The following is a 27,472-nucleotide window of genomic DNA, read 5'->3' on the forward strand; positions in this document are numbered from 1 at the left end:
CTGACGCACTGGTACTACTATTCCCAGAATGCAATTCACGGAACCGGAAACCGAGTCGATTTGAAAACTAGACAGTTGATAGTTACAAAATGTCTCCGGGAAGGTTTTAACGTCTGGGCGAGAGAGAAGAGCCGCTAATGAGGGTGAGTGAGGAAGAGGACGGCCTTGTGGTGAGAGGAGGACGGGAAGGGGTATCTGTCACGTGACCCTGGAGCCCGCTGGGCGTCAGAGCTGACACTCGGGTGTGTATATAGTTGGTATGTATGTGGTAAAGCCGGTGACCACAGCAGTGCTGCTGCCAGGAAGCGCCCTCACCCAGCTTTCCGAGGCTCCTGAAGGGTATATGTGCTTAGTGCTGCCTTCATACACCCCTGCGGATGCCACCCAGCTGTGACGTAAAGCGGGCGAATTCATGAGTGCCCATCAAATCCGCCTCTTGTTACATTAAATGGCATTTCACGCCGCAGACGAGATCTGAAATCCGCACAAAAGTGCCATGTTGACGCGTAATACGTGCCAGGAATTGCGCCCGCGTATTTGCCCCTTGAGAAGGGATACGGTCCGGTCCGCACAGAAGTGATCTGCAGGAAGCACCGCGTACATACACGCAGCATGCGGTTACTTTATTTAACTCTTATGTGCGGTAGAACTTTTGTCAGCGTTTCTTTTTTTTCCGTAAAGTTTTATTCGCACTCGCTAACCTGCGACGTCCCTGCAAACGTCAGGCGTGTTTATATCAAAACCGCCTGGCATCACTTCGGGGAGGTAGTGGTTCGCCGTCGCGCTGGCGGAGGATTGCAGAGTTTTTCCCCTTGGGGAAACCTCACTTCACACGGTGTACAGCTAGCTGCTGCCGGCCCCACTGAGAAGAACGAGCGATGCCAGGGAGCGCCCACAGAGGGCACGTGCCGCCGTTTGTTTCCCGTGATGCAGGATCATATTTGGGCGTTTCGCAACACAGAAATCCCGCTGTGTGAAAACGGCCTTGGGGTACGATCAGATGACCGCAGCGGGCCGTACGTCAGGCAGTACTCCTCATGCGTATGGTTTTTGATGGAAGGCTTAAAGGGAGTGTGTGTCCTAATTTAAAGGGGTTTTCCAGTGAAATACTATTGATGACCTATTGGGATAGGGCATCAATAGTTGATTGGCCGGGGTCCTTCACTCGGGATCCCCACTGATCAGCTGAGCAGGCGCATGCTGTCAGGGCCGCAATAACAGAGGACGGAGCGGAAGCCTCTGCGCCGGCCTCCATGTAGTGGCCGGTGCTTGTAACTGCAGGCAAGACTCATTGGTATCATTGGAAGCCATGCCTACAGTGACAAGCACCGGCCATTATAAGGAGGTTGGCGCAGAGGCTTCCACTCTGACCTCTGTGTTGTTGTGGCGCTGACAGCATGTGCCCACTCAGCTGATCGGCCAGGGTCCCGAGCTATGGACTCCGGACGATCAGCTATCAATGCCCTATCCGGATGATAGATCATCAATAGTATTTCCGCAGAAAGCCCCTTTAAATGCAGTGTGACAGAAGGCTGTGCACATCCTTGAGGGCCTTTATACGAACTAATGATAGGGCCAGAACGTTCCTATGAATCTGTTTTTGTCGCCTCATCACATTTTTAGTGTAACTTGGTAAAAAAATTGTCGTGGGCAGCACCCCCCCCTGTGTGAAGGAGGGGGGGGGGTGCTGTCGACTAAGATTGGAGACAAACGAACCTGTGTGTGATCGTTGCCCCACGTATATCGTGAATCGGCCAGTGGTAAGGCCAGATAGACGAGTGCCGATCTCATTAATCAGCACTTGTCACCCTCCTACTTGGACGTGTTTTTACAGGGTGGAAGAGGAGTGAGAAAGAAAATACCGATGGGTAAGATTGGTGCGCGTAAATCTGGCCTCTACATAGGCCGATTCATAATGCATGTGGGATGAATGATCATTCATGCGATCATTCATCCCCCATACTGTTTCATCAGTATCGGCAGCTCATTCACACAGGAGGATGTGCTGCCAACTATTGTTCTGTTTTTTTCCATCTGCATGAAGGATGTAATCGGCCCAATAATGAGTATGGCTGATGGGGTGCGGCGGCGTACGACCCGATGATATGGCAGGTCGGCCTCACTGATGGATCTCTATATACATGGGCTCTCATGCGAGGTCCTCTGGATGCCATATGGAGGAAACTCGCTCAAATGAAGAAACGGTTCCCGTACATCAGTGATTTTCACTCGGACCAACAGGTTATGCTGTGAATCTTCATACTTGGACCATTTTTAGGAGATTCCACAGTGAGAATCGCCTATTATTGCTGATGGCAGAGTGAGAATAAAGGGCATAGCGCCCGCCTGCCATGAAGAACACAAGTAAATCTGCGGATGGCACAATCTTCCTGCATCTCACACGCTTGAGAATAGTGTGGAGACTCAGCAGTTTGAGTGCATTTAAGTGAGAAAAAAGCCCAAATGTTTCCCTAGCCCTGGGCCTTATGGCCATGGGCGGATTTTTTTCTGCGGAATCTGGAGCGGGCGTCCGCAGCCATAACCCTCCATAGCATGCTGTGGAAAATCGATTCTTCGTGCACACGAGCGGAAACCAATTGAAAAATCGCAGCATGCTTCATTTTACTGCGGTTCCCACACGGATTGCTTCCATTGAAGTCAATGGAAGCCATCCGACCCACAGCCTGTCCGCAGTTGTGCACATCCGCAGTACAGAAGAAAGAAGACACGGACAGGTACGCAGGGTCGCCAGGCACAGGCGAATTCTGTGCGGGATTCCCCATGTGGAATCGGCATATGCCGTGGACACGAGGCCTTAAAAGCAGTTGTCTCATGGACGGGTTTACCTGTTGCACACACCCCAACTGTGTCTCCGTTCTGAAGTGAATGATACATTTGCTACAATGTGTCTGCCAAATATGGCTGACTCCCCGATCTCCAGAGCTCCCATAGAAGTGAATGGAGCAGTGATGCACATACACAGCCACCCGCTGCCATTCACTTTACAACTGAGCCTGGTTGGGGTGTCTGCATGACAGGTAAAACCTGTCTTCAGACAGCACCTTTAACTCTTTCCAATCCCGGGGTTAGCCAGCCATGTGGACGAGATTTGTCAAAAATCTCATCCACCCAGGGTGGCAAATCTGTCGCGGCAAAGCCGACAGAAGCCGGTATTGCGGCACGGATTCCCGGGGACGCAGCATGTCCATTATTTATTTATTTATTTTTTTCTGCTGCAGTCATGCTTTCCTCTATAGGAGAGCCGGCCGTAACAGAAAAGCATGCCGCTCCAAAACCCGTGGCTAAGTGCTGCGGGTTTTGAATCTGCGCTTTCCCACCAGAAATCTCTGTTTTTCGCTGCAACAAAACCGTGACATTTTTGCCAAGAATGTGACCCCCGCCCCCCCGCCCCCGCCCAAGTGTTCAGTGGCTACAAAAGGGAGGTGTATACAGAATACATGTTGGGTAAAAACAGCAAAGTTTGTTGTTCTGTAGTTTTAACCAGGAACAGATTTGCATAAGTGGGGACCAGTTCTTCCACTAGCTCAGGGGTATAGCAACGGGGAACTTGTGTACCCCCACTTACACAAATCTGTACCTGGGCTGGTGGGAGGAGCTAGTGGACTTCACAGAAAAACATGTTTTTTTGTTTTAAAGGGTCATATATTGTAGAGGTTGAGATCAGCGGAGCGATCCTATATGATACAACAGGCTGTGTTATGTGGGGGTGGTATACAAGGAACTGTTGGGAGGAAGGATAGTGGGTATCTCGCCTTTTACACGGAACGCGTGGTCTTCTCAACGGCATGGTTGAATATCATGCTGCTGGGGGGTGTAATATCTCTCGGGTGACGTAAGCAAGGTTCACCTGATATCTAGTGCTGATAGCGGAGTTATATCATACTGAGTGATGATCTTCAGATTTAAAGGGGTTGTCCCACGGCAGCAAGTGGGGTTATACACTTCTGTATGGCCATATTAATGCACTTTGTAATATACATCGTGCATGAAATATTGGCCATACAGAAGTTATACACTTACCCCCTCCGGTGCTGGCGTCCCAGTCTCCATGGCGCCGACCAAAGCCGCCTTCTCCCTGGATTAGACGTGCTTGCGCAGTCTGCCCTCTTCTGTCCGGCTCCGGCGTGCTCGCGCCACAGAGGTCTTCAGCGCAAGCGCGTCTAATCCAGGGAGAAGGCGGCTTTGGTCGTCGCCATGGAGACGGGGACGCCAGCACCGGAGGGGGTAAGTGTGTAACTTCTGTATGGCCAATATTTAATGCACGATGTATATTACAAAGTGCATTAATATGGCCATACAGAAGTGTATAACCCCACTTGCTGCCGCGGGACAACCCCTTTAATTTATATAGAATTTTAAAAAATGTAGTTTCTAGTTATCTCAGTGATTCGGCCATTTTTTTTTAGACCAATGCAAAATAATTGACAATCAGTGAAGTATTCAACTAAAGAGATTGTGTGATGGCCTTTTCATGGAATGGTAACGTTAGAAGAGACTCCGGGGTCATTGGGACCAATTTTGAATCCTCTGTCTCCCTTCTCCAGTGTTGGCAATCTCTCCTAGCTTTTAGTCGTCAGCATGTCGGATCGGCGGCCCCTCAGTTTCCTTCTAGATCATTTATAAAAATGTTGCGCAGCGCTGTGAGATGCAGTTGGTGGAGAGATGAGTACGCACTTGTTAGTCATGTTGGAGCATGGGGAACAGGGTTGTACTTAAAAACAAAACCTAAGACATCCTCTTGACGCTTTTGGCCATACATGTGCGACCTCCAGTGTCAGTGTTTGTATGGAAAGGGACCGGGTGCCAATCCTGCTAATACCAGACGGGTGCTGGCTGACTCTGACAGCTGATACCCGCTGACAACCGCCACGATCAGAGCTCACAGCTGTTAACCCATTTAAATGCAACAGTCAATTCTGACACCTGTATTTAAATGCCCCGATCAGAGTTCCCCAACACACACATTGCTATATACCTTATCCGTAGAGAGGAAAACGCTCCAAAATGGAGCATGCTGCGACTTTTATTTTTTCCTCCTTGAGCAGAAATCGCGGTTGATTTCCGCTTGTGTACGTGGAACAGTCACTTTTGCATTGTATCCTGTGGATGGACATTACTGCAGAAACCATGGACAGACACCCGCTGCGGATTCCGCAGCACAAAGCCGCCCATGGGCATTCGGCCTCGTGGGAATAAAAAGCCATCCTGCAGCTGGGCCACACCTAAAATAATAAATGAGGGTATACTCTCCTCTCTTGGGGCCCGTAACGCAGCTGACAGTCAGAGGTGACTTCTGACGGAAACGTATGACCACTGCGCTCAGTCAGAGGCTGCGGCATCATGTCGGCCCGGATATGAGCACTGATGCCAGGATAGCGGACGGCGACGCTGCAGCTTCTGCATGCAGCAGTCACATGCTTCCACCAAGCCAGTGTAACCGGAAGTTGTCGCCGATGCCAGGAGCGCCAGCTGTCGGTTGTGGCCCAGCACAGTCCTCCAGAGTTAGTCTCTTTAGAGACGTTCTCCCCTCTATCCAAGAGATGATCTGGAACAGCAGACTCCCTCCCCTATTCACTCAGAGTTCCATAATGGGGTATATGAAGATGAGTTTTTTATAAACTGGACATCCCCTTTAAGACATATGGGGTTCTGAATGATTAGACTATATCTAACCCGACCTCTTAGATCAGGGGTGGGCAATTAATTTTCCCATGGGGCCACATGAGAAATTGGAATGGTTTAGAGGGCCAGACCAACATACGAAGGCTCCATAGTTCGCCTGGAGAGGGGCACATTTGCGAATGCTTCTTTTTTCTCAGGACAAATTAGTGCTGCAGAGTCCACCAAACATTCTTTGACAAACTCCCCATCAGAGAATGGCTTACTGTTTCTTGCAATTTTGTAGGATACTACAAAGCAGGTCTTTACGGCTGCATCCCTGGATGAGTGAAGCTTTTTAAAAAATCCTTGCTGACTTTGCAGTTTTGCTAGCAAATCTTCAGATACCCGTGCCCGCTCTGCCTCCGTCAAGTTCTTGTATTTCTCTCCGTGTTTAGTCTCATAATGGCGATGCAAATTGTAATCTTTAAATACAGCTATCTGCTCTCCACAAACTAAACACACAGCTTTACCTTTGGTTTCAGTAAATAGATATTTAGAAGTCCATTCTTTGTTAAAAACTCGGCATTCTGCATCAATTTTTCTTTTTTTAATGTTAGCCGCCATATTTAAGGGTTAACAGCTAACCTCGGAAAATAGATTTTTTTAATACACAGTAGTATGCTCCTAGGAGAGGGCACAGAGAGCTGCCCCAAGAAGAGAGATTAAAAAGTGAATATTATTAGTATTATTATTCTAATTACAATGCAAAGGGAAAAGTCCTGACACTTACCAATGACGAGCGTGGAACGATTGTCCTGGCACTCCCCAAGGTCCGCAACGAGCATCCTGGCACTCAGAAGTTACAGTGGCATCACTTACTCAGCATCGGGAAGCAGTGAAACTACAAACTCCGAAGCCTTGTCCATTTTGTTAACTTATGTGCTGTTTAATAAAGTTATTCAAGCCTACGTCATTGGTAGAGGTGCTTGAATAAGTAAGGCCTGAATAACTATTAGCACAGCACAGAAGTGAACAAAATGGACAAGGCTTCGGAGTGCATAGTTTCGCTGCTTCCCGTTGCTGACACCGGACTCATTGGTGAGTCACCAGGACACTCTTTGCGGGCCGGTCCGAGCTATTCAGCGGGCCGGATGTGGCCCGCGGGCCGTGCTTTGCCCAGGTCTGTCTTAGATCCTGCTGATGACCGATTAGATTAATGTACTGTAGTGTTATTGCCTTCTGTGCCTGGCTGGTGATCGCTGGATGTACCGGTGTATGAGGTTTCCTGTGCTATGATCTGAGGACACACTTCTGTCACCGCTGCCTATATACGCCTGAGAAGTAGGGCGAGCCGACATACTGCTAAGATGTTCTCTGAATAATTACATGTTTCTGGTTTCTTTTGGCAGGTCAGTGAAAGGACGTCTGCTTCTCTGGTCTCTTGAAAAGGTTAGTTCCTGTGTTTATTGCTGGCGTGTTTTGTTTTCTTGCGTCACAGCCAAAGCAACCTTCTCCTTGAGTTTAAAGGGGACCTTTATCATCAGATAGACAGCAAAGTGCGGGGTGTGACAGGATGTGTCATTTTAAAGGTGCCAAGACACCACGATGAACACTTTGCAGACAGCCCAATCACTAGTTCAATTTAATGACAAAGGGTTGGTACCGTGTTGGCCAGTAGAGCAAAATGTGATTGTAGCAGCAAGAGAAACCAGGTAATCTTGTAGATATGTTTCCATTTGTGTACGGTACCTAATTTACAAGATTACTTGGCTTCTCTTGCTGGGAACAATCCGTTTCATTTAGTGCTGCATTGTTTTGGAGTTGTACAAGATCCTTATAGGGCGCCATAGACTTCTGTAGGGCTCTGCCGTGTCTCCAAATATACGGCCTTGGTTGCTTTTTTTTGTTGACTCTTATATGAATCTTACAGAAAAAAAAGTACCTAGCGTGCTGCACTGATCACTGTATTCTGGAGATACAATAATGCTTCCTATGGTGTCACACAGCTGTATGTAGTGGCCCTCTGAGGGACGGAATACAGACATGGGATGACTGCTGGCAGGGGTCACGTGTAAAGAACCTCTTCATGACTGATGGGGATATAACATTTGCTATTTGTAGTGTGTTCAAAGGTAGGGATTTAGTGGATAATAGTTGTTTTGGGTTTTTTTTTGGGGGGGGGGGTGTTTTTTTGGGGTTTTTTTGTCTTTTTTTTTTCCCTTTACATCTTTTTGAAAAATTTAGCAAATCCACAACTTAATATAAAAACCAAGTTAAACTTTTGACAGACTTGTGAAGACTGCAAGATCTAGATGTTGCTCATGCCGCTTATTAAACATCCCTCCCTGTTCTGAACCTTTTGGACAGGCTCCTCTCATTTGCAATAAAGTGGTGGTGGTGTCTAGGAAAATGTCACCATTTCTTTCTAGTGAGCAGTAGAGTTCAGTAGTCGAATCCCCAGTAGTTGGACGTTGATGGCGTATGTCATCGCTGTGTGAGTGATGAGACAACACCTTAACCTCTTAGTGACCAAGCCTGTTTGCGTCTTAATGACGAGGCCAAATTTTGCAAATCTGACGTGTCACTTTAACATGGAAAAACACCAGAAAGGTTTTGCATATCCAAGCGATTCTGACATTGTTTTTTCGCCACATGTTGTACTTCATTTAGGCGGAAAAAATAGACCGATAGAATTTGTGTTTATTTATTAAAAGCGCCAAAATTGGGAAAATTTTGAAAAAATCATCATTTTTTTCACATTTCCAACTGCAATATCTTAAAGGGGTTGTCCCGCGGCAGCAAGTGGGTCTATACACTTCTGTATGGCCATATTAATGCACTTTGTAATGTACATTGTGCATTAATTATGAGCCATACAGAAGTTATCAAAAGTTTTATACTTACCTGCTCCGTTGCTGGCGTCCTCGTCTCCATGGTGCCGACTAATTTTCGGCCTCTAATGGCCAAATTAGCCGCGCTTGCGCAGTCCGGGTCTTCTGCTGTCTTCAATGGGGCCGCTTGTGCAGAATGCCGGCTCCATGTAGCTCCGCCCCGTCACGTGCCGATTCCAGCCAATCAGGAGGCTGGAATCAGCAATGGACCGCACAGAAGCCCTGCGGTCCACAGAGAGAGAGGCTCCCGGCGGCCATCTTCAGCAGGTGAGTATGAAGACGCCGGACCGCCGGGATTCGGGTAAGTACTACCCGGTTTGTTTTTTTAACCCCTGCATCGGGGTTGTCTCGTGCCGAACGGGGGGGGGGGGGGTGTTAAAAAAAAAAAAAAACCCGTTTCGGCGCGGGACAACCCCTTTAAATATGTGCAAACATAGACATTTTTGCTAAGATTTATATTTCCATCCGTTTACTTTATTTTGGGCGCACATTAGAAAAACTTTCGTTTTTCTTTTAACCATTTAGGAGTTGTACAAATTTAACATTACTTTTCAGCATTTTGAGGAACACTTTGTTTTCCTACACCAAGCCAAGATTGGGAAGGCTCATGAGTGTCAGAATAATAGATACCCCCACAAGTGACCCCATTTTAAAAACTACACCCCTTAACGTATTCACTGAGGGGTGTCAGGAGTATTTTAACCCCACAGTTTTTTTTCAGGAGTCAATGCAATTTAGAAGAGAAAAACTAAAATGTCATATTTTTGCAAATATGTCATTTTAAAGAAGGACTTTTTTCTATAGTGCACATGAAAATGAGTATTTGCACCCCAGAATGGATACCCCTATTTGTCCCGTGTTCAGAAACATACCCATTGTGGCCCTAATCTACTTACAGGGCCCATGGCTAGGCCCATAATGGAGGGAATGCCCGCTGGATTTCATGGTACAACTGAATAAATTCCAGGCCCCATTGCCCACCTATGCAGAAAAAAAAATTGACTTCCTAAAAATCCCCATTTTTTGGCATTCCCTAAATATTAGATAAAAGTAATAATATTAACTGCGTTTTATGTCCGAAGACAGAGGTAATTACGGAGGCTGGTTGGGATGGGCACATGGGGCAAGAAAACCGTGTATCCCCCCTCCTCTCTCACTTTTTTTGGGGTATTTCGTGACCTCAGCGGCAGGGATGGGGTGTAAAAAGTGGTGCTCTGTGAGGCTTTGTAATCTTGCTGCGGTGCAGCGGTGTCACACAGAAGACGCTCAACAAGCTGCTCCTGGAACTGTCTGTCGGCGAGCGTTCCCGGGGCTTCTTGTAAATTACGAATTACAGGTAGCGATCTGAATAACGCCAGGCTCACACGGCCCTATGCAGAATCCGCTTGCGGAGGCCCGCAGCGGATTCCAGCTGTGAGCCCGGCTGTGACCCTGTGTATGGCTGCGTAATGTACTGCGCATAACTGCCTACTCGCACAGGCGATCATTCGCAGTACACCGTTTTTTGTTTATATTTCCCGCGCCGTCGCTTAGAGATGAACCGGGTACCCGCAGCCCGTACACAATGTATTTGCATGGGGGCTGCGAGTATATCTGCGGTAATAGAGCACAATGGGCTCTAGGTCGCGGATATCCGCGGTAAAATATAGCATGCTGTGTTCTGTTTCTGCAAATGGATTACATAATTCCGACCCGCTAATTGGGGGGAATTGTGTAATCCAATGCATGTGATTGATCCGTGGATTACCGCTGATCAAGCGCATGCAGAACCTGTAATTCCTCTCCGGTCTTGTGTGACCAGCCTAATGTTATATCACTACTTTATCACGTGACAGGGGACCGCTCAACGAGGCCTCCGGTCACTGCTCCAAGCACTCAGCGACCGTTGGTCGTTGGGAGCAAGGAGATTTACAATTTCCTGGGCTCCTGCGAATGTGTCCGGCATTTTGCCGGCGGGCGCATATCCAGTAGCCGGCAGGATCCATGGAGGATCGCATCTGGATTCAAATGCTGAAGCCTCCGAGAAGATGTTTCATCTCCTCTCACCGATCGCATCGGTGAGGGGAGATGAAACTTCCACTTTTTAAAGAACTTTTACGTGATCGCCATTATGCATTGGATAACGGCGATCACGTGACCAGGAACCGCATACCACAGCTCCCTGTGACATCTCCAGGCTCTTGGCTACCTTTTGTAGCCAGCAGCAGGGAGATTTTAAATTTCTTGGATAATCTTTCACTTTTGCGCATGCGTCCGCCATCATGCTGACGGGCGTATGCGCCGAAGCTGGGGTAAGGTCCACGGATCAACATCCCACCAGGGAACAAATCCGGGACCTTGGGTACATAATTTCATCCCCCCTTACGGATACGATCCATAAGGGGAGATGAAACTTTAACTTTATAAACTTTTTTTAACTTAACTTTTTTATTTTTTTTTTACTTTTTAACTTTATATGTCTCCAGTCATATCTCCCTGCACTTGGCTATCTGTGACAGCCGGGTGCAGGGAGATTTTGAATTTGCCTGTGGCGCGCATGCGCAGAAGCCAGCGGAGGGTCCCAAGACCGGCCGGAGGACATGGAGGAAGCTGGGTGAGTATTTTCACCTTCCCTCATGGATCCGATTTTTTTTTTTATTTTTATTTTTTTTAAACTTCTTGCTTCACTTTTCCGCGATCGCCGTTATCCATTGGATAACGGCGATCGCGGTACCGGGGACCGCTCACCGCGGTCCCCGCTGACATCTCCTGCCTCCTGGCTACTTTTAGATTTCCTGGGCTGCCAGGTGCAGAAGGCCGGCTTCGGGGCCCGGAGGACCAGGGGAGCAGTGCAGTGGACGGGGGGTGAGTAATTTCAGCTGCCCTGATGGATCTGGAATCTTTAGCTTTTTTAAAACTTTTTTTTAACATTTATGCGGTCGGCGCTATTGATTGCCGAGGAGGGGGGGGGGGGTGTCCCTGCAGCCCGGGATGACAGCTCCATGCTGTTGGTTACCTGCGGGCACCGACCGCATTGAGCTGTCACGTCCACAGCCCGAGGGGCTTTATTCTCTGCAGGACACATGTTTTTACGTCCTCAGAAAAAAACGCCCACTTGGGCAGGACGTAAAAACACTATCGGCTGGTCGTTAAGGGGTTAATACAGATTGCGTATGTAGATCATTGCTGATTGGTAGGTACAGCTGCCCTCTTGTACTAAGGCCTGGTTTACATTGGTCAAGTAAGGCCGGTTTCACATCTGTGTCTGAACCTCCAGCTGGAGGTTCCGTTGCAGAACCGGCTGCAAATACCAGAAGAAAAAGTGCTCTGTACACTTCCCTGTCTGCGTACACAGGGAGAGTCCAAGGGGAGTTCCCAGTAGGAAGAGTTCATAGTGAGCGAGCAACAATGCTGTCTGCTCTACCGCTTACTTCTTCCCGCTGCTCGCCTGTTTACTGTCCACTCGGTCAGTGTGTTTACATTGGTCAAGTGGTCTTGGTCTTACTAACTTGCCTGCCTACTTGCTCAATCTTAACCAGTCCCAACAGCTGTGATTAGAGAAATCCGTGATCCTGGCCATGGACCACTGAAGCACTGCGATTACTGCTAATTGCAGTCTGGACAAAGGCAGGGGCTCCAGTGGTCCTGTCCACTGGTAAACCATGACCGCCCTGGCCTCATTGAAGGCCCACAAGCATATCCCCTAACAGATGCCTGTGCATTAAAAAGGAAAATTTAATTAACCGTTAAAGTTCACTAATGAAACTTATAGGGGTTTTCTCATTAGAACACTATGCTGCCGCCCTGCTGGGCCCTGTCTAAAGTAAATGAGGGTATACTCTCCTCTTCTGGACCCCCAGGACTCAGCTGCTGGCAGTATCAGTGTTGACTTCTAGGTAGAGGCTGGGTGGTGGGATGTGACCACTGTGACCAATCGGAGGCTGCGGCGTCACTGTCGGTGCTCACATCCTGGGTGCCATAATGCCAGGCGTTTGGGGACATGTCTTAGCAGCCTTTGATTGGTGGCAGCAGTTAGATGCTTCCACCCAGCCATCTACCCAGAAGTCACCGCCAATATGGACTGTGGCTGTAAGCTGCATTCTGGGGCTCCAGGACAGATGAGTATATCCTCATGTTTTATCGTATGTAGGGCCCACCTGGGGACAGGGATTTGTGCTAATGACAAAACCAATTTAAAAATAAAAATCATGAATGTAAAATAAATAATTGCATAACAATGCACAAAAAAAGCTGTTTTTTAAAATACATTTTTAAAGCTACAGAGTGTTTAAGGCCGAACGCACAGGCCGGGAGGATTCTGACTCGGAGATCTCGCAGCGGAATCAGACCCTGTGCCCTGGCGGTGACCGTTGCGTACCTGTCAGATGTTGTCTTCTCTGTGCTGCGGATGTGCCGGCTGGCGCACCACCGTACGTGCGCAGTGCAGAGAATGATGCGCTGGCGACGGCGTGGATACGCAGCGAATCGCTGCAGGACAGACGGCTTTCAGTGAATGAATGTAATGGAAGCTATCCGTGCGACACCCACACTAGAATAGAATATGCTGCGATTATGGTTTTTATTTATTTTTTTCATGCTTGTGGGCATGGAAAAGAATTTTGTTTAGCATGTCTTTAAGTGTCAGATTCTCTGATGAGCGGAACAGGCTGCGCACCTATACAGTCGCGTCCCTGCTGACTCGAGCACCATTTTTCTTCTACACCTCTGTTCAATCGCAGTGGCTTCCATTCCCTATGAAGGCCGAAGTGAATTAAGTGGGTGGTCTCTACCGCTCAGCATCAATCAAATGTGATATTGGCCGTTGACGTTTAGCACTGGAGACTGCCCCCTTGACAGAAGACTAGCGATGGACTCTATGTGTAACGGTAGCCATTGTGAAAGATAAAACCGTTGCTGGGGATGTGAAAATATGTAGTCTGTCCAGCTGATCGGAGGATGTGGAAAACCCTCTATAGGTGATCAAAGAGGTTGTCCGGTTACCGGACTACATCATCCCTTTTGATGGTGCATTCACACCGGCGAGTCACGTCCGACACGGACAACTCCAACTGTGCGGGAGATCACACATCTGCATGTTCTATACTTACGTGAAAACAGAGCATTCTGCGATTCTCTTGCGATGCTGCAAGAGAAAAATGGCCCATGTGAATACACCCATTACAAATAACTGGTTGTATTTACGTGCAACTTTTGAGAGTCTTGCAACTTGCAAAACTCGCTCGACTTTCTTGTCGCTTGTGTGAATGCGCTGTAATTGACCTGTCTGTTGTAAAATAATAAACTGAGCTATACTTGCCCCTCCGCTGCCCCTGGGATCCAGTGCTGTTGTCCCGGCGTTTAGTTGCAGTCGTCAGTAACAGCCGCTGTCGCAACAATCGGCACCACCGCTCATTCTCCTGGCATCGGTGCTCACATCCCAAGCCAGGAATTCAGGAACGTGATGCTGCAGCTGCCATAACGAACGCTGGTACCACAGCAGCACTGGAGCCCGGTGGCAGCAGAGGGGCAAGCATAGCTCTGTTTGTTTATTTTTACTACAGACAACTTTAATTAAAGGGATGTTGTAACCGGACAACCCATTTAATGCCGGTTGTCACATCCTCTGATCAGCTGGATAAACTACATATGTTTTTCCGTTCTGCTGACTCCATCCATCTCTTACCCTCCTTACATGCCCCTTCTTTCCCAATCTTTCCTTGTTCAGGTGTCTGTTTGCACTGCTGATTTCTAGGCGGCCAATGGAAATTCTGCAACCAATGGAACTAACTTTCATTGATCATAAACTAGTATTTTGATGATTTATGCACACTGTTTTATAGGTACAAACTGGTGTTTGAGGTTTGTTTATGTTGGATCTTGGCCCAGGTCTGTGTAAGGGTGGTTTCACATCTGCAGCAGGGATTCCGCTCTCCTGCTCCATTCTGAGAGGGGTATCCCCGCAGACAAACTGTTCCGTCTCTGGACAGAACCGAACAATACCAGACGGACCCCATTCACTATAATGCAGTCTGCCAGCTTTTGGACCGAAGAGAAAACTCTGCATGCAGCATTTGCCACCCGGATCTGCGATGTGATCTCCTGTCGCAGATGTGAATCCGACCTAAACTCTTTACACTGTCTACTTTGTTTAAAATTGTGTGCCAATCCTGTTCTTGTTTCTCTTTCAGGTGTCGAGGAGCAACCTTGTAAGAACTTGGAATTTTATCTGTAATTGTCACTAAGAATCTGAGAAGCATTCTAAGGAACTGAGTCGTGTTCTTTCTGCATTCTCTATGGTGTTTTTATCACTTTTTTGTGTCTAATTTGCAATCCAAGGTCACCATGAGCTCTGTAAGTATTACAGTCGGTGTCTAAACATTGTGTTTCATAAACAAAATCTGAATGTGTAGTATAGTAGTGGTAACTCTTATCTAAATCAGTGTTCCGCAACTCCAGTCCTCAAGGACCGCCAACAGGTCATGTTTTCGGGATTTCCTCAGTGTTGCACAGGTGATGTAATTATTGTCGGGGCCTCAGACATTGCCACAGGTGTTCTTACTATAGGATATCCTGAAAACATGACCTGTTGGTGGTCCCTGAGTACTGGAGTTGGGGACCTCTAGTCTAAATCATGGGCGTTGTCTAACAACTGACTCTTATCACCTATCCATGGGATAGGTAGTAAAAGTGTGACTCCCACTGATACCGAAAAATTGAAGTCCCCCTAACCCCCTCTACTAGTCACTGCCAGTTGGTGCAGACATTCCGTAGTGACGTCACATTGAATGGAGCGACCGTTGCACATGCACATTGCCACTCCAATCATTCTCTGCACTTGTACTTGGCTATTTCCATTATCCCAATTGAAATTAATAGAGCGGTGTAGCCAGTGTGTGACTGTCACTCTATTCAGTATGATGTCACTGCAGGTATGTGAAGCGATCCTGCATGACGACAAGAGGGGGACATAGGACCCCCTTAGTATCGGTGGGGGTCTTGGCAGTGAGATTTCTACTGATTAGACTTGAGGTCCATTTACACGTTACGAATGTCGGGCAAACGATACCAGACCTCATCCCTTTGTGTACTCGCTCCGTGCTGCCGCAGAGGAGCGAGTATCGCTGGCTCGCTCAGCAGGGGGCCTGGGGCAGTTGCAGGAGATTTCTCTCCTCGCTCTACCCCGCCCCTCTCCATTCACTTAACACAGCGGCTGTTCAGTACTGAACGGCTGCTGTTTACACTGAGTGATCATCATTCAGGATTTTAAGCTGCATAAAATCCTGAACAATGATCGTTCAGCAGTGAACGGCTGCTGTTTATACTTAAAGGAGATGTCCCGCGCCGAAACGGGTTTTTTTTTTTTTTTAAACCCCCCCCCCCGTTCGGCGCGAGACAACCCCGATGCAGGGGTTAAAAAACCCACCCGCACAGCGCTTACCTGAATCCCGGCGGTCCCGCGTCTTCATACTCACCTGCTGAAGATGGCCGCCGGGATCCTCTGTCTTCATGGACCGCAGGGCTTCTCTGCGGTCCATTGCCGATTCCAGCCTCCTGATTGGCTGGAATCGGCACGTGACGGGGCGGAGCTACACGGAGCCCCATAGAGAAGAGGAGAAGACCCGGACTGCGCAAGCGCGGCTAATTTGGCCATCGGAGGGCGAAAATTAGTCGGCACCATGGAGACGAGGACGCCAGCAACGGAGCAGGTAAGTATAAAACTTTTTATAACTTCTGTATGGCTCATAATTAATGCACAATGTACATTACAAAGTGCATTATTATGGCCATGCAGAAGTGTATAGACCCACTTGCTGCCTCGGGACAACCCCTTTAACGGCCGCTGTGTTAAGTGAATGGAGAGGGGTGGGGGAGAGCGAGAAGAGAAATCTCCTGCAGCTGCCCCGGCCCCCTGCTGGCTGCTCTGTCAGAGAGCCAGCGAAAATCGCTTCTGTGCCACAGCATGGGGGCGAGGACACACGGGAACGAGTGTGGGGTATCATTTGCCCAACACTCGTCCAGTGTAAATGGGCCTTTAGTTATCCTATTGACAGCTGATAAGTCAGTTGAGACAGAACCTCTTTAACAACTATCCCCTTGTGTGTCTCCCTTACTACAAACTATATGCAGCATATAGTGCCTGTGGTCCTGGTGTTGGAGGAGCCGTTATATCATTGACACATGAGAGGTCTGTCATTAAGCTCTAGTTGACACCATTTTCCTGGCAACTTGTGTTTTTTTAACTAAAGGTGAAATTATCTTTAATATATCAGCCAATAAAGGGGTTATCTCATGGGAAAATATATTCGGTGCTAGCCACTGATATAAATGGCCAACCATATAATGCATGAAAGGGTCTTCACTTCAGCTTCATTTATAGCACCCATTTACCCTAATCAGACAAACGAAGAGGGGTTGTCATGCAGGTTTTCTGACCATAGTAACCTAGTATGTTGGACTGAATGAAGACTATGTCCATCTAGTTCAGCCTGTTTCCACCCCTCTTGTTGGTCCAGAGGAAGGCAAAAAAACCTCCAGCGAGCCAATTAGCTCCTGAAGTTGTGTAGATGTTCTTTTGCCTATACAGGGTGTCTGATGAATGGGCAAAATCGGAACGTGAAGTTCTGGGATCACATTGACTGTGTGGAAGAAATGCCACGCTTCAGTTTATTTTTTCTTCTTTTTTAGGGTCAGAGAAAACGCAAGGGAGCAGAAGTGGGCAAGTCACGATCGTCTCAGAGAAGGAGGAGAGGCGGAAGTACAACCAGTGCAATGGCGGCAGTAACTGAATCCATTGAAGTTGAAGAAAGTGGTGTGTACTACTTTAGCGTTTCTTAAATTGGTACTTTAAAGATATCATTTGTGTGATTGGACATTTATTTGTCTGATCTGGGCATGTAATTTTTTTTTTTTTGTTACCATAATGTTAATATACAAGTTGCCAGAAGAACTGGACCCTTTGGAATTAACTGGCTTTCTATATTGAGGACTAATAAACCGTTTTATCCTTTATCAAAAACAGAATTATAGAAACTATTGTACTGTTTGTGTTTTGTTGAGCACGTTGGGGCAGATTTACAAAAACGGCTCAAGCATAGACTGGACAGTCTTTAAATGTGCCAGTTTTACCACAGTGGCTCATGTTAGATTGTAAAACTAGAGCATTTATACCATATTTTGCACAAAACTGTTAGCGCAGTTTTTTTGGTGCACAATGTTGTATTTAGGCCACACCCTTGTAAATCCATGTCCGTTCCTGCTGTAGCACACGCCATTTTCTTTAATGGGCCATTTACACAGGACAATTGTTACTCAAAATTCAAACCAATGAATTTGAGCGATAATTGTGCAGTGTAAATGTACAAAAATCGCTCACTTTCTGTTCACAGGTTTTTATCGCTGACTTTCATCATCGCTGGATCGTGGACTTGTCGTTTTGTGTAAACGCTCATTGCTTCACATAGAGGGTAAAGCACTGAGCGGAAAGCCCGCGATCCAGCAGTGAAGTCTGTCAGTGTAAACGCCTTGCACGAGGGCTACTGACCTTAGCAGTGGTGACAGCACTTGTGCTTTAGTTTACCTGACTGTTGGCTCATGTAAAAGGGCCATTGGTGTCTGAAACACATAAATGTGGTGCAACGCCTTTAAGACAGGTTTCAGGTGCATTTTCTATAGTAAATCTGCTGCAATGAATCCACAGTTTAGGGACACATGAGCTAATCTCTTCTAATACGTTCTCCAAGAGCTGTTTGGTGAAAGGTGTTTTAAATAAGATGAGATTGGTAGTGTCGGTTTCCAGGTTCTTTGCCCATTAAATAAAGGCACTCAGAGCCTGGATACTGACAGATCTTCTCAAGAGAGGTCCATAAAGAACATTGACAGGTTGAGTGACAATTTTGAGCGTTCATATCAAGTAGCTACTATAAGGCTATACAGGCACAGCAGGACACCGCTGCCATCTCTCTCCAAACAATACAGCTGATTTGCATAAGCAAACAGCTGTAGTGTTCTCCATGCTCTGCTGTGAATTCACAGCAGGACACAGGCGGAGAGAATCTTATCAGCTAAGCTGGCTGTGATAAAAGTTGACTGCACTGATAAAAGCTGATCGCTCAATTCAAGAAAACTTGAAGTGAGCGATCAATGACTCGTGCACAAAAAACTGCACAATGTCAGTGCAGTTAGACAGAACGAGAATCGCTCAAAAGATTCTTTTGAGCGATTCTCGTTGTGTCTAAATCAGCCTTTACTTTTTCCCCTGCTCTCTGGATGGCACAACTATCTGTCTTTTTCTATCACTGCGACTTGGATAACAGACTATTAATTAGTGTTCAATGCAGAAATCAATGTCATTCCAAAGGGCTCACTTCCTTTTTTTTCAGTAGCTACAATTGCATAGTGAATCTTTCTTGCAAACTCCAGTAAAGCTGTTCAACGTGCTGAAAACATAGATTTTGTGCTTTAAAACTGTGCCGCAGACTTTTTACCTGTTATTACCAGGGATCTTCGGCTTTACAAAAGGTCATGTTTGTTTTCTTTGGACAGGAGAGGAAGTTGTTGATCTGACCTGTGAATCACTTGAGCCAGTGGTTGTCGACCTAACACACAATGACTCGGTGGTTGTAAGTGCTCCTTAACGATTCTTTATAAAAGCCTTGAGCTCCATGGCGAATTATAGCATTTTTGGGTTGCAGTAGGTTGTAGTGTTATATCAATCGTTATCGAGAACAGTGCTAACTGCATGAACACGGGGGTAACACTAGACTTTTTTTTTTTTCTTTAAACGTGGTAGTTGCAGAGAGTGGCATAAAACAAGTTGTTCTTACCTGTTTGATCCCCTGGTGCTCCGGTCCTCCCTGCCAGCCTCTTTTTTTTACTTGTCTGTGGCGATGGTGTGCTCTGTATATACACATAACACGGCAGCTAATCAGCGGTCTCCCTCCATGTACTACTGGAGCGAGTGATTAGCTGCAGTGGGCACATGTTCAGAGAGCACGTCACGCTGCAGCCAAGTAATAAAAGCCCAGCAGAGAGGGCCGGAGCAACAGGAGGTTAAAGGAAGTCGGTCACGTATATCTAGTATATGAAGATAATGCCAATGTACGATGTGCCAACTACAGAGGATTACAGCTACATGTTTATTTCCTGCTTGCTTTCAAAGGTGAAAAATTTGACAGTCACTATCCAGCTCCATTACTATCCATTATTGAGGCGTCAATCAGTGTGTGCAAGAATGGAGGGGAAGAGGGCACCCAGTCGACTTGCATAGTAAATTGCAGACTGTATGGGGATCCTTGGAAGTCAAAATTTTTCGCCACCTAAAGCACACAGGAAATGTTAAATAGTTACCCTCCCATATAATTAGCACAAAATACACTTATGAGCTTGATTAACTAAATATAGGTGACAGACATCCTTTTAAAGAGAATCTGTCACATCATAGGAGCACCCCTTCATAACATAGGGGGTGCGCTTTTTTTTTTGTACTTTTTCGTTCTCCCCGCTGTCGGCCCTGGAAGCCAGCACTTGGTCCACGTGTCTGACCTCTCAGCAGTCAGTGATCATACCAAAAAAGGGTGTGTGTATGTATGTATATGTGTATAAATAAATAAATCTAATTGTGTGTGTGGTGTTTAATTTTTTTTTTTATTTAACCAAGTCAGAGAACTCTCCCGCCCCCCCCCCCCCCTTTTTTTTTTTTTTCTTCTTTTAAAGTTCAAAACACCTTTTCCTATGACGAGTAGGCCTTCCTCCAAAATCCAAATAGCTTACTTTTGATTGGAGTTTATAGCGAATTGATTCCTCTGGTTGTATTCATTAGAAGGTCAGCATAGGTTAACTAAGTTATGTTGCCAAAAGCATTGGGATAATGACTGCAGTAACCCTTCTAGGCTGCTTTCCACCGAATTCCCATAGATGAATGGAGGGATTTGCCTCCATTTCTTAAGGTGAACTTAAGATAGTGATGTGAGGGATGATGGGCGTGCACATTTATAGCGTTTTAGTTTGTGGCAAGGCTGCTCGATAGAATCGAGATCCGTACCTTGGGCTGGCCGATGGAGTTTGCAGACGTTCTACTCCTCAAACCAAGCCTTAACCCTGTGTGCTGTATGATATGGTGCTCGGTCATGTTGGTAGAGACACGGAGCTGTACCAAAGTAATGCCACATTGTACTGAATGTCTCTGTACCCATTGACATTGAGTGTGGCCTTCACTATACCCAATGGCCCTAGTCCTTCTCAGCAGAAACGAACACAAATTGTATATCCTCTGTTCCTGACAGCACAGGATTGATGGGTGTCCCAATACTTTTGTCTCTGTAGTGTATATGTTGTGGAAGCAGTATGCAGTTATCAGTGTTCTGTGTGATATATATTTTTTTTCTTTTTAATTATGATGAAAATAGTTGTTTTAATAAGATCACAAAAAACATTTTGCTTTTAGCTACTTAAGATTTATGACTTATGTAACTTTTTTTTTTCTTTCTTTTATTAACTTGTATCCAGATTGTGGAAGGTGAGTTGATTTCCTGACTTCTATATTAGATTAATACAGTTTTTCCACAAAAATAAGCCCCAGCCTGATATTTTTTTTGGGGGGGGGGGGGGGGGGGAAGCTTCAAATATAACCCCTACCCTGAACATAAGCCCTAGTTACACTACATAAAAGAAAAGGAATTCATTACCTAGCAGGCTCGGTCCATGTCCCTCCTGGAGCTCTGGGGTTCTGCAGTCCTCGCCACTCCTACAACATCACTTGCATGTCATGGGATTTGTAAATCCCACCTCCAGGAAGCGATAGCTGGTTATTGGACCGTTGCTTAGCCAATTACAATCAATGCAGCGCACAATGAACTAATCACAGCCATCGCAGTGGTTCATCGAGCACTGCATCGATTGCCTGAGCAGTTCTCGATGAAACAATCAGCCATCGCATTGGCTGAGCAGCTTTCGATAAAGCAATCAACAGCCGTTGCTTTATGGAGGTGGAATCTATGAATTGCCTGGCCGTGGCTAGCCGATCCATAAATCCCGCCTCCACAATGCGACGCCTGTTGATTGGCTGAGTAGCTTTCGATAAACCAATGTGATGGCTATGATTGTTTCATCAAGAACTGCGTTGATTGGCTGAACAGCGATTAAAGAACCAATCACAGCCTTTGCTTCGCGGAGGCAGGATTTATGAATCCTGTAACCAGGAAGAGAAGTTGTATGAGCGGCCGAAGACTGCGGAGCACCGGAGACCAGCGGGAGGGACCTGGACCGTGCCTGCTAGCTAAGTATAATAAGACATCCCCCAAAAATAAGATTTAGTGCCTCTTTTGGGGCAAAAATTAATATGACAGGGTCTTTATTTCGAGGAAACGCGATAGGCAAGACTGAATAGATTAATCCTATAAATGGGAATATAGTTGTGCTGTATGGGTAGTAACCCTATAGTGTTACTATCACTTGTGGGTCATGTAAGTGGCGCATTAGGCTAAAGACCTTCCATGGGACAATTGTACTTCTGTACAGAGGCTTTTAATGTGGCTACAGCCATATGTGCCCAGACTGCAGTGGGGTGGCCTCTTCGTGCACAGACTGTGTGATAGAGGGGACATGTATGAATCTGAGCTGCTGTCAAGCCATGTGACCAATGAATGTGACATTGCGGCGTTTACCCAAATGCCACAGTCTCTTCAATCAACTTATCGGCGGGTTCCCCAGTGGTGTACTCTGCCGACCAATTGATGACCTGACCTGAAGATAGGTCATCTATAGTTTTTGTCCTAGAAAACCCCTTTTTAAAGGGTGTAACTGGAGCTGCAGTACATTTTGTACGTTGACATGAGAACTCTTTAATTGGTCTCCTTTTTCCGCCTACTGTGGAAGATTTATTCTTTTTTTTTTTTTTTTTCTTTGCCCTGGACAAATGGCTATAGGAAAAAAATGATTCCATAAATTTTCATGAGATCTCTGTATTCTAGAACACCAAAGTACTAGGAGGCGGAGGAATGCCACCCGCACCACCACCCAGACACCCAGCTGTATATTAAGCAGTGACGATGAGGACACAAGAGACAGCTACTTAAGAAGTTCCAGAGATCTCCCTTCTACAAACCATAACAACTCAAGGTATATTATGCTGGTGGTGTTCCTGAGATGCTCGTTAGCTTAGTAAATACATTGTTGCTTATGATATAATGATTGTGCGTTACATCCTGCATTATACTCCAGAGCTGCACTCACTAAGCCAGCAAGGAATCCTGGAAACTTTCAATTCTGAAATATGCAGAATTGTGAATGCAGCTTGGAAGTATGAAAATATCGGTGCAAGGTAGATAAAAATAAAACGTAAATCTTTTTCATAAATTTGATGTGTGTGAATCTATGCTATATCTACACTTAAATTGCATTCAGTGGTTGGTGTTCACTTTAAAACAATTTTTATACAATAACTCCAACGTCATCCATGTTCATAATGTTCCTACGCTCATAGTCACTCCATCAAAAACTGACTGATGATGCTATCCTGTACTAGTTTACATAAAGCAATGTATCTCAATTTTTTTTTTTTAAATAGCCGAGTCCAGAAAGTGACTGAAATTTACTCCATATGCACGTACTTTTTTAATGGGGTTGTTTGAGAGATACATAAATGACCTTATGACCTAAATGAAGCTTATACTCTCCGGTTTCCGGTCCCCTAACATTCCCTACCAGCAGCTCAGTCTCCCCTGTGATGTCATGTCTATGGGCTGCAATAGCCTGTTTACGGAAAGTCACCGGCTTCTGCAGCCAATCGGACCTCAGCGCTCAATCGCTGAGCTCTGTGATTGGCTGCAGTAGCTTGCGATGCACCATCAACAGCCTGCGGCAGCCTTTAAACCGTACGTCACGTGAGACTTGGAGCTGCCGGCAGGGAACGAGTAGAAGATCGTTAATTTCTGCTATGAGAAAGTGTTAAGTTTTGGGGTTTTTTTTTTTGTTAAATCCTCTTAAAGAATCACTTTAAGGGGGCGTTTACATGGCAAAAGCTGCAGCAAATCATCAACATGTGAACGCATCCTAAAGCTTTCTATAGTGGTGGATCATGTTGTTGAACAGGAAAAAGGTGAGTGAGAGAGGTTGGTGCCACAGATGAGGACAGCAGTAATCCTTAAGCCCCATTTACACGGAATGAGTTGTCAGGCAAATGATGCCCGACAGCGCGTCCCAGTGACGCTCAATCCTGTGGTGTTACACGGGCATCACTCTCAGCGCTGCAGGTATCGAGGCGGAACTGGTAGGCCCCACCCGCCTCCATTCGCTGTTAGCGGCAATTGTTCAGTCTCTGCATGCATTTACATGGGACGACGGTCGTTTAGATTTCCGCAGGAGCACAGGAATTTGAACAACTCTAAGGCTGGGTTCACACAGGGCGGATTCCCGTCGAGATCTCGCGGTTTGGCCGCAGCAAAAGCCGCGAGATTTCCACTTGGAGAACCGCCACGGTTTGAGCCGCGGCGGCTTTGAAGCGGCCCGGCCGCTCGCTTTTCCGTTGCGGCCGGCGCTCCCATAGAGGAGAGCGCGGCCGCGACGAAAATAAAGAAAGGTAAATAGACATGCTGCATTTTCTGAAACCACGGCTGCCGCAGCCGCGGTTTCAGCCGGACTTAGCGCAGCGGATTGGCCGTCCCGTGTGGACGAGGTTTCTGAGAAATCTCGTCCACGTGGCTGGCTAATCCCGAGATTAGCGGCCACAGGCGGATTTGCCGCAGCCAAATGCTGCGCGGCAAATCCGCCCTGTGTGAACCCAGCCTAATCATCCCATGTAAATGGGTAATTAGCTAGTTGGAGGAATGCATTCTTTCTCTCTGCCTCATACTATGTGAAATGCGTGTTTACATTCATTTGGTGAATCTTTTGTCTTTACAGATCGTCTGGGAGCGTCAGTTGTCCAATTTGCATGGATGGCTACTCGGAGGTACGCTGTTGTCTTTATAACTTTGTCACACTCAAAATCTAAACGTTTAGTTGTGACAACAATTAACCTCTTCCTTTGGCACTTATAGGGGATTAAAAGCTGAGGCAAAATGCTTTATTTTGCTTCACAAAAAAAGCAATGTGATCAAAATAGATATATGTACTCCAAAATGGTACCCATAAAAACTACAGCCCTCATAGAGCTCCGTCCATGGAAAAATAAAAAAGGTTTAAGGTTTTTGAATGCAGCGATTTAGCAAAACAAATAATTTCCCCAAAGAGGGTTTTTATTGTGGAAAAGTGGAAAAACAAAAAAATTTTAAATTTTGGTATCGTTCTGACCCGCAGAAAAAATGTATTGTCATGTATGCTGCATAGTAAATGCTGTAAAAAAATGGCAGAATTGATGTGTTTTCTCCCCCTACGATCATAAAAGAAGATTAATAAAAGTTTTACAATATAGTTTATGTACCCAAAAATGATACCAATAAAAATTACAGCTCGCCATGCAAAAAACAAGCCCTCATACGGCCATCTCAACGTAAAAATAGGAAAGTTATGGCTTTTGAAAAGTAGAGATGAAAATTCCCCCCCCAAAATTGTTCAAAAACGGCCAATGAACATAAGGGGTTCTATCATTAGGGGGGAAAAAAAGAAATCAATACTTTGCCTATTCCTCCCTCGTCAGTCTTCTTACCGCATCTTCTCCTCAACGATCATTTTCTGTCTCCTGCAGTCCCCCGGGTCACCTCACCTCCAGCCGGCTGGATCTTCTTCCTGTTTTGGAGTGTCTATTCTCGGCAGTCTCCTTCCGGTACTACTTCACTAGTGCTGTAAAATTCACTGCCTAGCAGGGAATGCTGACTCGTAGGCCAGCCACTTTTAAGACTGCGCATGCGCTCTGTCTCGCTACTGGTGCAAGACAGCACATGCGCAGTCTCGGCAGTAGCTCTGCGTGGGAGTCAGCATTCCCTGCTAGGCAGTGAATGCTACATCACTAGTGATGTAACGTACACTAACCTGCAAGAAGGAGAATGCCTACGCGTGGATGCTATATAACAGGAACAAGAGGATTCAGGCTAGCTTGTGGTGAGGGGACCCAGGGAACTGCAAGAGCCAGGAGAAGATGCGGTAAGAAGACTGATGGGGGAGGAATAGGTAAGTATTGTTTTTGTTTTTTCTCCTAATGACAAAACCCCTTTCAATAGGTTGTTAAAGATGAGTTAACAAAAAAAAAATCAGTCCGTCATGGCAGAAACTAAAGGCCCATTTAGACACAACGATTCTCACTCAAAGCCGTCTTTTGAGCGCTAACCATTGCGCCTAAATGCACGGACATCGTGTACGATTCGTTCTTTGTTCAATTCTAGTTTACTTGAATTGAGTGATGAACTCGTTATCAGCGGTGCAGTCTGTTATCACAGTTGGCAGCACTGATAAGATTCTTTCAGCTCATGTCCTGCTGGTAGACCACAGCGAGGCGCGAGCTGTAAGTGCAGAGAACAATTCTGCTGTTTGCTTATGCAGAACAGGTGTATTGTTCACTGAGTGATAGCAGCCGTTCAGTACTGAATGGCTGCTATTCACATTGAGCAATCAGCTCATCGTTCATAGTTTATGCTGCATAAACGATGGCCAATGAGCTGATCGCTTGGTGTAAATAGCAGCCGTTGAGTACTGAACGGCCGCTATGTTATGTCAATGGAGAGGGGCGGGGGAGCGCAAGGAGAGAAATCTCCTGCAGTCTCCCTGCAGTGTTTGCTCGACACTCGTCCCGTCTAAATGGGCCTTAATGGGTCCTTGTGCAGTAAATTGCAAATATGGGACTTGAAAATCACCCATGTGAATGAGCCCTAAAACTGACTGTTCTGCACTGCTCATCACTGCACCCTTTTCTTCGTAGACCTTCTTCATTTAACCTCGTATTGTTCCATCTTTCCATCTCTTACAGATTATACAGAGTGGACGTCTCATAGTTTCTACCAAGTGCGGTCACATATTCTGCAGTCAGTGCCTCAGAGACGCCCTTAGAAATGTCACCTCATGTCCAACCTGCCGGAAAAAACTGACTCCTAAGCAGTATCACCCGATCTACATCTAATCAGCGCACTGACTCCCCGTACGTTATGCACTACCTTTTCCAGCTTTCCTTCAGATGTCCTGGCATAATCGCAGTAAAGCTGGGGAATACGACAGAATACTTTTTGACCTTTTTTGGGGTGTTGGATTAATTTGTGGGCACAGTTACTTTACTTTTACACCAGAGGGCAAATGTGGGTATTAAGAGAACAAACTATGCAGTGCCCTCCTTGAACTGAGGGGGTATAATGATCGTTGCTGTGACCTCAGCCAAACATTATAAACTGAATATCCGTTTGGTTTTGATCACATGGATGGTGAGTATCTGAATTTTAACCCAGACTGCTGGGCTGCTTGTGGGGTCTCTATGGTCTTGGAGAACCCCACGTTGACTTGTCTGCTCTATGAATGAGGGATAGCTGCTTCGGACAATAATCTTTCTATACTATCAGCCATATCAAATAAGTTAATTTTTCCTGGATACATGCGGCCTTGAGGTAGAGCGAATTTTACATGAAATACTACCATGTAATGGCCATACTCTACTTTTTCAAAAAGAAAAAAAATGCCTATGTTTTCTTAAATTTCTTATAACGTAATCTTCTTTAAAGATTATGTCCAGCTTCGCAAATAGTTCTTTTTTTTTTTTAGTTTTTTTTATTAATTCCCTCACTGCATATAAAATGATGCAACTTTGCAATAATGTTGTTTAAAAAACTTTCTACTGTGTTGTGTGTTTTTGTTTTTTCTGCATCTCTTCTGCAGACTCTCCATGTTAACAAATGAGAAACTCCTTGTAGTCTGAACCTGCAGTCCTCTACCTTTTATATATCCTATACATCTAGGTCTGGATAAATAAAGATTGGCTGATTCACACTGTGTTAGTATATCAACATTAGGAATCTTTCACACGGCCGGCCGATATACGCTACGATCTGATGCATTGGATTCCAATG

At 46.1% G+C, this 27,472-nt stretch overlaps 1 protein-coding gene across 1 annotated transcript; it reads left to right on the forward strand.

Moving 5' to 3' along the window:
* Positions 1-6: 6 nt before the first annotated feature.
* RNF4 (ring finger protein 4) lies at positions 7-27,390 on the forward strand. Its single transcript, XM_066573039.1, has 9 exons — positions 7-143; positions 7,032-7,071; positions 14,681-14,843; positions 17,178-17,301; positions 19,035-19,111; positions 20,997-21,006; positions 22,460-22,607; positions 24,390-24,438; positions 26,389-27,390. The coding sequence occupies exons 3-9, from the start codon at positions 14,835-14,837 to the stop codon at positions 26,536-26,538; spliced, it is 567 nt and encodes a 188-aa protein (XP_066429136.1). The 5' UTR covers positions 7-143; positions 7,032-7,071; positions 14,681-14,834; the 3' UTR covers positions 26,539-27,390.
* Positions 27,391-27,472: the final 82 nt, after the last annotated feature.

Source organism: Eleutherodactylus coqui, chromosome 7 (assembly GCF_035609145.1).
Source record: "Eleutherodactylus coqui strain aEleCoq1 chromosome 7, aEleCoq1.hap1, whole genome shotgun sequence".
In the NCBI taxonomy this organism is placed as follows: domain Eukaryota; kingdom Metazoa; phylum Chordata; class Amphibia; order Anura; family Eleutherodactylidae; genus Eleutherodactylus; species Eleutherodactylus coqui.

Excerpts from the sequence above, each read along its gene's own strand:
- RNF4 (XM_066573039.1), top strand. Across the intron at positions 17,302-19,034 it reads CATTGAAGTTGAAGAAAGTG|GAGAGGAAGTTGTTGATCTG; the intron begins GTGTGTACTACT and ends TTCTTTGGACAG. Across the intron at positions 22,608-24,389 it reads ACAAACCATAACAACTCAAG|ATCGTCTGGGAGCGTCAGTT; the intron begins GTATATTATGCT and ends TTGTCTTTACAG.